Here is an 11,600-nt window from a genome sequence, read left to right on the forward strand (position 1 = left end):
GCACACATACAGCTCAGTACACCAACCATACATGTCAGTATACACAGTGCAGCACACCTACAGCTCAGTACACCCTCCATACATGTCAGTATACACAGTGCAGCACACATACAGCTCAGTACACCAACCATACATGTCAGTATACACAGTGCAGCACACCTACAGCTCAGTACACCCTCCATACATGTCAGTATACACAGTGCAGCACACCTACAGCTCAGTACACCACCCATACATGTCAGTATACACAGTGCAGCACACATACAGCTCAGTACACCACCCATACATGTCAGTATACACAGTGCAACACACATACAGCTCAGTACACCCTCCATACATGTCAGTATACACAGTGCAACACACATACAGCTCAGTACACCACCCATACATGTCAGTATACACAGTGCAACACACATACAGCTCAGTACACCCTCCATACATGTCAGTATACACAGTGCAACACACATACAGCTCAGTACACCCTCCATACATGTCAGTATACACAGTGCAGCACACCTACAGCTCAGTACACCCTCCATACATGTCAGTATACACAGTGCAGCACACATACAGCTCAGTACACCAACCATACATGTCAGTATACACAGTGCAGCACACATACAGCTCAGTACACTGTCTATACATGTCAGTATACACAGTGCAACACACATACAGCTCAGTACACCCTCCATACATGTCAGTATACACAGTGCAACACACATACAGCTCAGTACACCCTCCATACATGTCAGTATACACAGTGCAGCACACATACAGCTCAGTACACCACCCATACATGTCAGTATACACAGTGCAGCACACCTACAGCTCAGTACACCACCCATACATGTCAGTATACACAGTGCAGCACACATACAGCTCAGTACACCACCCATACATGTCAGTATACACAGTGCAGCACACATACAGCTCAGTACACCCTCCATACATGTCAGTATACACAGTGCAGCACACATACAGCTCAGTACACCCTCCATACATGTCAGTATACACAGTGCAGCACACATACAGCTCAGTACACCCTCCATACATGTCAGTATACACAGTGCAGCACACCTACAGCTCAGTACACCCTCCATACATGTCAGTATACACAGTGCAGCACACATACAGCTCAGTACACCAACCATACATGTCAGTATACACAGTGCAGCACACATACAGCTCAGTACACCGTCCATACATGTCAGTATACATAGTGCAGCACACATACAGCTCAGTACACCAACCATACATGTCAGTATACACAGTGCAGCACACATACAGCTCAGTACACCGTCCATACATGTCAGTATACATAGTGCAGCACACATACAGCTCAGTACACCCTCCATACATGTCAGTATACACAGTGCAGCACACATACAGCTCAGTACACCACCCATACATGTCAGTATACACAGTGCAGCACACATACAGCTCAGTACACCCTCCATACATGTCAGTATACACAGTGCAGCACACATACAGCTCAGTACACCAACCATACATGTCAGTATACACAGTGCAGCACACCTACAGCTCAGTACACCGCCCATACATGTCAGTATACACAGTGCAGCACACATACAGCTCAGTACACCCTCCATACATGTCAGTATACACAGTGCAGCACATATACAGCTCAGTACACCATCCATACATGTCAGTATACACAGTGCAGCACACATACAGCTCAGTACACCCTCCATACATGTCAGTATACACAGTGCAGCACACATACAGCTCAGTACACCGTCCATACATGTCAGTATACACAGTGCAGCACACATACAGCTCAGTACACCAACCATACATGTCAGTATACACAGTGCAGCACACATACAGCTCAGTACACCCTCCATACATGTCAGTATACACAGTGCAGCACATATACAGCTCAGTACACCGTCCATACATGTCAGTATACACAGTGCAACACACATACAGCTCAGTACACCCTCCATACATGTCAGTATACACAGTGCAACACACATACAGCTCAGTACACCCTCCATACATGTCAGTATACACAGTGCAGCACACATACAGCTCAGTACACCCTCCATACATGTCAGTATACACAGTGCAGCACATATACAGCTCAGTACACCGTCCATACATGTCAGTATACACAGTGCAGCACACATACTGCTCAGTACACCGTCCATACAGGTCAGTAAGTGCTTGAGAACTTGTGAATGTGTGAGGAGCAATGCCTTATGGGACATGTAGTCCTGAGCAGGAAGTGAGTGGTTCCAAAGGCAGAAGCTTTTTATAGGGGTACGCTATACTATACTTTGCAGCTTGCTATTGGGGCACTCCGAAGGTAGGAGGAGCCAGAAGCATCTGTGTGGGAGACCCCAGAAGAGGTGGATTGGGGCTGCTCTGTGCAAAACCATTACACAGAGCAGGCAAGTATAACATGTTTGTTGTTTAAAAAAAAAAAAAATTTACTTTAAAGACTGTCCAGGGAAAATCAGCATCTGAACCCAGAGAAGCATAAAAAAAAAAAATGCAAAACGTAAATTGCAGCAAAATCGCATGTACAAAAAACGCAAAATGCACAGCTGAAACGGATCAATAGAAAACTGCATAGGTGTGAACCAAGCCTTCTGCTGGCCATACATGTATAGATTTTCAGATGAAAATATTTCTACGAAAAATCTTTGTACAGTCGCTAAATGGAAGAACGTCGTTTGAAAATTTGACTTGCTTTTAACATTCAGTTTTAAAACGAATGTCATTTCTGAATGAAAACCACATACAGTGTCTGAAAATCCCTTTCATCAAGAAGTCTTCTATTCTGCTCCTAATTTTCCCATCACTGTGATGGAAAACAAACATCGATTTGACCCCACTAACGATTAGAAAATCGAACGAACGTTCTTAAAATGAACATTTTTTTGAAGGAAGACATTGTTTTTGTATGGCCAGCATAAGTGACAGCAAGCGCAGGGAGCTTTTATCAAGCCACCGGCCTCTGACAAGGGAGTCAGTCATACAGAATATATTACAGTTCTGTCTGAAAATCGGCAAAATAGTCTTTCATTTTTATTTTCTTTTAGGCCCCTTTCACACTTGTGCGACTTCAAAGTCATGCGATTTTACAGCAATTTTACAGCGACTTTTTGCCGAAATTTTGATGCGAGTTTGACTGGGCTTCTAATGTCTTTTCCACAAAACGCATCAAAATCATGGCAAAAGTAGTGCTGGGACTACTTTGAAGTCGGTGCGACTTCAAGTTGCACAGATATGAATGGGGCTCATTGGAAATAATGGAGAACGACTTGTCATGCGATTTTGCAGTCATAAATCGCATGACAAGTCATACAATTGTGAAAGGGGCCTAAATAAAAAACTTGATCTCTGAGGCCCCGTTCACACTGGGGCGATCCGACTTGGGGGGGGCGACCTCCGAGGTCGAGCGGCCGGCACGGACTTCATAACATTGAAGTCTATGACGGTCGCTCCGGGTCGCCCCAAAGAAGCTCCGGACCCTTTTTCTAAGTCGGAGCGACTTGTGTCGCTCCTATTAGAACGGGTCCGCAGCTTCCAATGGAAGGCGACCTACGGCGACCTGTGAGGCGACCAGGTCGCCTGACAGGTCGCCCCAGTGTGAACGGGGACTGAGTCTGATATTATTTACCAGATCCAACCTCTAATAGTAAATACAGTTTATCCCTTCAGTGCCGGTTCACATTTGTGCGATGCGGGAACGCTGCGAATATACAGCGTGTTCTCGCATCACACCTGCACCCCTGGCAGTTCACACTGCCATATGCGATACACTGGGGGTGTCAATTAAAAGTTAACGGCACCCCCAGATCAGATCGCATATCGCAGTGCGATCTGACAGTTCGCACAGAATCGGATCGCACTAGTGTGAACCACCATGCGATCCGATTCTGCTGCGGACCAACAAAGGGGTCCTGTGCGTCTTTTAGTGCGATTGCGGTGCGAATTCAGCCATACAAACTGTATGGCTAAATTTGCACCGCACAGACGTCGCATGTAATTTTAGGAGCAGTGCGCTCTGAATTACATGCGATCTCTGTGATGGCACTAATGTGAAGCGGCACTCAGTCTGTTATTCTCAGAGTGGATTAGAGATTTTGCTCCCTAACCATATTGTTGGTAGGGATGCACCGAATATTCGGCGGCCGAACATTATTCGGCCGAAAATAGAGAAAATGGCACTTTCGGTGTTCGGCCGAATAAGTCAAAAGGCCGAATAATTTTGTGCCGAACAATAGGGCTGAACGATAGTCGATATGATATTGACTATCGTTCTGTGGCCGTAGGCGATATTCATATCGCAGAGGTCACGATATTTACAGGGGGAAGGGACTCGGAGGAGGACAGGAGGACTCACAGACTTCCGTGTTAGGCAGGGGAAGCCGGGACACTTCAGCGGTGAGCATACATACATTACTCACTCGTGCACTGCAGCCCGCCCCACACATTCAGTGAGTCTTACTCTCCTCCCTAGTTTTTTCAATGGCACATTCAGGAAGCCAATCACGCCGTGATTAGCTGCACAGCGAACCAATCACGCCTGCCTGCACACCTGATTGGTTCCGCTGTGCCGCTACTCACGGCGTGATTGGCTTCCTGAATGTGCCATTGAAAAAACTAGGGAGGAGAGTAAGACTCACTGAATGTGTGGGGCGGGCTGCAGTGCACGAGTGAGTAATGTATGTATGCGGCTGTGCTCCTTTCCAGGCTCCTACTAGTCCACCTCCAGCCTCCTACTACCACCACTATGAGAGACTGTCTGTCACTGTATAATCTGATCGAGTCCACACTGACTGACTGTCACTGAGTAATTGATGTTACCACATTAACCCTGACCTGCCCAGTATCTGCAATTAAAATTTACAAGGCTGCCTGCATGCTTCCTGATTTCCATTCCCAGCATCCTTCCCAATCCCTACAGTGTCACTAACATTAACCCTATGGTACAAGGCTGCAGTGTGCACTGAATCCCATTCCCTACAGTAAGGGAGGGAGAGAGAGAGACATGAGAGGACAAGAGAGAGAGAGAGAGAGAGACACGAGAGGACAAGAGAGAGAGAGAGAGACATGAGAGGACAAGAGAGAGAGAGAGAGAGAGAGACACGAGAGGACAAGAGAGAGAGAGAGAGAGAGAGAGACACGAGAGGACAAGAGAGAGAGAGAGAGAGAGAGAGAGAGAGACACGAGAGGACAAGAGAGAGAGAGAGAGAGAGAGAGACACGAGAGGACAAGAGAGAGAGAGAGAGAGAGACACGAGAGGACAAGAGAGAGAGAGAGAGAGAGAGACACGAGAGGACAAGAGAGAGAGAGAGAGAGAGACACGAGAGGACAAGAGAGAGGACAAAAAATTGGCAAAATAAATGGAAAAAATGCGAAACACCGCGTTCAGTATTCGGCCTTCGGCCAAACATTTCATTATTATTCGGCTTCGGCCAAGAATTTCATTTCGGTGCATCCCTAGTTGTTGGTTATTTATAGATAGATATTTAAGAATAAATTGCCTTTTTTTTTTTTTTTTTTACTTATTAACTAAATTATACACCACACTTTTTTTTTTATTATCCGATTAACCAAAACAATAAATTGGCCACCTAATCGAATATGAAAATAATCATTAGTTGCAGCCCTACTCCAGACCCTGCACTTCCCAGCTCCCCCACCAGCAGAAGCACAATGCAAGGGGGGGGGGGGTGAACTGTGATATAAGGGGGAGTGGGGGGCTCGACTTCTGATGGTGGAAGGGACTCCTGATATCTGATGTAAGGGGGGGGGATGGGGTGCTCTGAACATCTAGTCCTACAGATACAACAAGCTCTTTGAGGGCAACCAATAATATTAATGCGGCCCTCGGTAAAATTGAGTTTAACACCCCTGCCCTAGGCTGTTGCAATCTTTTAGGTCACACAGTATTTGTGCAGCAGTTTTTCAAACGCAATTTTTTTTTTTTTGGCCAAAAATACATTTTAATGAATTAAAAAAAGAAAAATAAATAAAAAACACACTATACCCCAAATTTGTAATAAAATGTGAAAGATGTTACACTGAGTAGATACCCAACATGTCATCATAGGTTGAACTGGGTGGTCTGGTGTCTTTTTTCAACCTCACTATCTATGTATGTCACCCTCTATAATTGCACAGGCTCATGGAATGGAGACAAACTATGGTACTTAAACTTCTCCATAGGCAACCTTTTAAACGCAGTTACAGGGAAACTGTTTAGTTACACTGTCCCTTTAATTCTTTTTTTTTTTTTTTTTTATAATCACTTTTAGTACCGGTTCAAATTGTTGCGGCTGCGGCGATCGCATGTAATGTCGGAGCGCACTGCTCCTTCATTACATGCGATCTCTGTGCGGTGCGAGTTCAGCCATACACTTTGTATGGCTAAATTCGTACTGCACCCGCACCAAAATCGCACATGAGGCATTTTTTCAGCCGCATCAGGATCGAATCGCACAGTGATTCACACTTGTGCGATCCGATCCTGTGCGAACTGTCAGATCGCACTGCGATATGCGATCAAACTGGGGGTGTCGTTAACATTTCATTGACACCCCCAGCGTATCGCATATGGCAGCGTGAACTGCCAGGGGTGCGTTTGTGATGCGGAACAGGCTGCGAATTCGCAGCCTTCCCGCATCGCATAAGTGTGACCCGGCACTTATTCCTATAACAAGGAATGTAAACATCCCATATACCGTATTTATTCGAGTATAACGCGCAAAATTTTCTACCAAAAAAATAAATCAAAGTTAGGGTGCGCGTTATAAACGAGGGCTGGGGTGGGGTGGCAGCCGATCCATTGAGGGCGCAGGCGAATTGTGAGTTTGCACTGCGCCTTTTCCGGGCTGCAGCCGCTCACTGTACGCGAGGGCGAAGAGAAAAAACATTCCCTCGTCGCGTACAGTGGGCGGCCCGCTGTATGGTTGCCGCTTCATTTCCTCATCTCGCCCACACGTTACGGTAAGCATTGCTTCTGTACAATTCAGTGTTTTGCGTACCGTAACTGATGGCAACTCCGGGTATCAAGAGAAAACCTTCTGCATATGACGCTTCATTCAAGCTCAAAGTTGTTGATCATGCTGAAATTCACGGAAATCGAGCAGCTAGCAGAGAATTCGCTGTACCAGAGACGAATGTTAGAGAATGGAGAAAACAGAAAGTCGTCCTGAAAGATATGAATAAAACAAAAAAAGCACAACGAGGGAGACAAGCCATGTACCCAGACATGGAGAAGGAACTTTATGAATGGATCATTGACCAAAGAAGTAGTGGGTACATCGTCACATCACTCCACATTAGACTTCAAGCCCAAAAGTTTTGCAAAGATTCAAACTTCAAAGCCTCTAATGGATGGACACAAAAGTTTATGAAAAGGCATGGACTTGCAATACGCCAGAGAACAAAGATAGCACAGAAGCTGCCTAATGATTTAGAAGAGAAGATCGCTTCATTCCATACCTTTATAATCAACCAACGCAAGCAGATTAATTTTGAACTTTCACAGATAGGCAATATGGATGAGACCCCCATGTGTTTTGACCTACCAGGCAACAGGACAATTGACAGCAAAGAGAAGCGCACAGTCCAGATTAGAACCACAGGCCATGAGAAAACTCATTTTACCGTTGTGTTATCCTGTATGGCAGACGGTTTTAAACTTAAACCGATGGTGATTTTTAAAAGAAAGACTATTCCAAAAGGAGTTAAATTTCCACCAGGTGTCGTGATCCATTGTCATCTTAAAGGATGGATGGATGAAAAGGGCATCATTTTATGGTTAAATAAAGTTTGGAATACTAGACCAGGCGCACTACTGAAGAAATCCATGCTTGTATGGGACCAGTTCCGCTCACACCTGACAGACACTGTGAAGGACAAACTGAAAAGTCTAAAAACATTTCAAGCTGTGATTCCTGGTGGACTAACCTCTATTCTTCAGCCACTAGATGTCGTTTTAAACAAACCCTTCAAAGACAGAGTCAGGGAAAAGTGGATTACCTGGATGAAATCCGACGACAAAGAATTGACTGCAAAAGGAAACCTCAAGAAACCTGGCCTATCTCTCGTGACATCCTGGGTTAAAACATCATGGGAAGACATACCAAAAGAAATGATCATCAAGAGTTTTTTGAAGACAGGCATCAGCAATAAAATGGATGGCACAGAAGACGACCTGCTGTGGAATTCAGACTCAGAAGAAAGCGAAGAAACTGGAGAAACAGATGTTCCTGCCAACTGGGACACTGATGAAAAATTAACTCGAGAAGAATGGGAACAACTCTTCGGTGTATCTGATGATGAATCTGACTTTGAAGCATTTTAAATAAATATTGTTATCGTTAATTTTATTTCGGTATTGTGTTTATACCAGTTTACGTTGTCAATAAATGATTTGGTGTGAAACAAAATTTTATACCGATTTTTAATTGAAAATTAGGGGTGCGCGTTATACACGAGTGCGTGTTATACTCGAATAAATACGGTAATAGAAATAAGGATGACAGGTCCTCTTTATGGAGAGATCTGGGGTCAAAAAAGACCCCAAATCTCTTTACCTTTAGGCTACGTTCACATGTGGGCACAGCGGATTATGGGCAGAATCACCGCGATTCTGCCCGCGATCTGGAAATCATTGCAAATCGCAGGATGCTTGTGCGATGCCCGTGATTTTGCAATGGCACCCCAAACGCTGTGCGATGTTGCCGTAATTTCTGGCTTCCGAATCGCACAAACAGAATCGCGGGATGCATGATGCCCAAAAAAAGGTACAAGAGCTTCTTTTGTGCGTCATGGGTCCCGCGATTTTTTGTTTGTGCAATGTTACCGCGCTTCGGCAGGCGGAGATCACGGCAACAACACACAGCGTTTGGGGTGCCATTGCAAATCACGGGCATCGCACAGGCGTCCCACGATTTGCAATGATTTCCGGATCGCGGGCAGAATCGCGGTGATTCTGCCCGTGATCCGCTGCGCCCACATGTGAATGTAGCCTCAAAAGCAAAAGATCAAAAAAAAATTATTATTTTTTTGATCTTTTGCTTTAACCGCCCGCTGCAGATATACTGCGGCAGGCAGCCCCTCCTGTGCGAACCGACGTAGGGCTACGTTGGTCGCGCGCCTGCAGCTAGGGTGCGGTGGGCTCCGATGCACGGGGCAGGCGGCTCCGATTGCCGTCTGGCACCTGCGATCGCTCCCCGCTGAGAGAGAAGGACGGTCGGCTGTTGTAAACACAGCTGACCGTTCTTCTCCCTGGAATGATCACAGAGCGCCTGTGATCCTTCTATATAGGATAACATGTCTCTATGATCATTTCACAAGCCACACCCCCATACAGTTAGAATCACTCCCCTAGGCTCACACTTAACCCTTTGATCACCCCTAGGTTAACCCCTTCCCTGCCAGTGTCATTAGTACAGTAACAGTGCCTATTTTTAGCACTGATTACTGTAGTAATGTCACTGGTCCCCCCAAAAGTGTCAAAAATGTCAGTTAAAAAAAAAAATCTGCCGCAATGTCGCAGTCCCGCTAAAAATCGCAGATCGCCGCCATTACTAGTAAAAAAAAAAAAAAAAAAAACAATAAAAATGACAAATATTTCCCGTAGTTAGTAGACGCGATAACTTTTGCACAAACCAATCAAAATACGCTTATTGCAATTTTTTTACCAAAAATATGTAGGAGAAAACAAATCGGCCTAAAATCTTAAAAAATGTTGATTTTTTATTTTTTTATTTTTTTGAGAATGTCATATAGCAGAAAGTAAAACATTGTTTTTTTTTTTTTTTCTTTCAAAATTGTCCCTCTTTTTTTGTTTATAGCACAAAAAATAAAAATCGCAGAGGTGATCAAATACCACCAAAAGAAAGCTCTGCTTGTGGGGAAAAAAAAGGACGTCAATTTTATTTGGGTACAACGTTGCACGACCGCGCAATTGTCCGTTAAAGTAACGCAGTGCCGAATCGCAAAATATGGCCTGGTCATTAAGGGGGCAAATCCTTCCGGTCCAGGAGTGGTTAAAAGAAGAACAGTTGAAGGGTAACACTTAGGCCCCTTTCACACTTATGCGACGCGATTTTACCGCGATTTTGCGGCGCGATTTTGAAAGCTATGGCTCAAAACACAATCAAATCGTGGAAAAGTAGTGCAGGAACTACTTTGAAGTCGGTGCGACTTCAAAACGCACTGATATGAATGGGGCTCATTGAAAATAATGGAAAACGACTTGTCATGCCATTTTGCGGTCCAAAATCGCGGGACAAGTCGCACTAGTGTGAAAGGGGCCTTATGCTGGGTAAACCAAAATGTTATGGTTTTGTGTAAATTGATGTTTTTGTAATGTCCTATTTTTATTTGCTATGTATGTAAGGCTGCATTCACGGCAGCGTATGATCGCGGGCAGAACCGCCGCGGTTCCGCCCGCGATTCGGAGATTTATTGCAAATCGCGGGACGCCTAGCGTTGCCCTTTGATTTGCAATAGCCCCCCAAACGCCAAGCGATGTTGCCGCGATTTACGCCCGCCGAATCGCGGCAACATCGCGCAAACAAAATCGCGGGACGCAATACGCTCCAAAGAAGCTCTTGTACTTTTTTTGGAGCGTATTGCGTCCCGCGATTTTGTTTGCGCGATGTTGCCGCAATTCGGCGGGCGTAAATCGTGGCAACATCGCTCGGCGTTTGGGGGGCTATTGCAAATCAACGGGCAACGCTAGGCGTCCCGCGATTTGCAATAAATCTCCGAATCGCGGGCGGAACCGCGGCGGTTCTGCCCGCGATCATACGCTGACATGTGAATGCAGCCTAAAGAAATGTAATAAAAATATTTAAGCAATAAAAAAAAAAAAAAAAAAAAAAAAAAAAAACACCTGTAAAAATAGCAATGCCTAGATGTGAACGTAACCTAACAAAAAAAAAAAAAAAAGTGCGTAATAATGACGCAACAGATGAGTTTTCTTGATTGGCTAATAAAAAAAAAAAAAAACGCACCAAAATTGAAGAAAAAAAAATTGCTCCAATCCAAGACGCGGCGCTTCGCTCAGGTGTGAATGCAGGCGAACACATAGCGACACGTCATGATGCGTTTCCGTGCCCAGGAACGCGGTAACATACGCGTGATCATGTTTCAGTGCGTTTCCATTCAGTTCTATGGAAAATGAATCAAGAAGTGACCCCACAGCCTATAGTGAGACACTGTGCACCCCTCTGATATTGTCATCCTAGCTGGAGGTCTCCTCCACATCACTGAGTGACTACAGACAACAGGAAGGTCCTCCCACCCTGGACAATCATGGTCCTCCCACGTGATCACCTTAACCTTAGGGCGCCATGTCTCGCCTCCTCCAGCTGTCAAGTATTCTGGCTGGTCACGTGGCTCCTACAGCACTTCCGGCTTCAGCCACGGACCGCAGCTTGGGACAAAATACCTCACTGCCACACAAACGAAAGGGATCGACATTCTACCAATGAACTGCCCCGGAGCAGTGTAATTCATGGCGGGGTATGAGTGGGACAGTGCGGCCACCTCGCTACCTCCACTGCCTGGCCAAGACCGAACCAGGTACCATAGAGAACAAGTGA

At 45.3% G+C, this 11,600-nt stretch overlaps 1 protein-coding gene across 3 annotated transcripts in view; it reads right to left on the reverse strand.

Annotated features, from left to right (window-relative positions):
• Window positions 1-11,371, reverse strand: part of COQ2 (coenzyme Q2, polyprenyltransferase) — a 50,126-nt gene extending 38,755 nt beyond the window's left edge. The window contains exon 1 of one of the 3 annotated variants that reach the window (XM_082247818.1): window positions 11,338-11,371. Coding sequence is in view for 1 of the 3 variants with exons in the window: in XM_082247816.1 (XP_082103942.1) it covers window positions 11,300-11,312 (13 nt within the window). In the remaining 2 variants the exon portion in view is untranslated. Of the gene's footprint in view, window positions 1-11,299 lie in introns of all 3 variants that reach the window. The other 2 variants (XM_082247817.1, XM_082247816.1) reach the window with 2 other exon arrangements.
• Window positions 11,372-11,600: the final 229 nt, after the last annotated feature.

The sequence above is a fragment of the Pelophylax lessonae genome (assembly GCF_965119305.1).
Source record: "Pelophylax lessonae genome assembly, chromosome: 2".
NCBI classification, from domain to species: domain Eukaryota; kingdom Metazoa; phylum Chordata; class Amphibia; order Anura; family Ranidae; genus Pelophylax; species Pelophylax lessonae.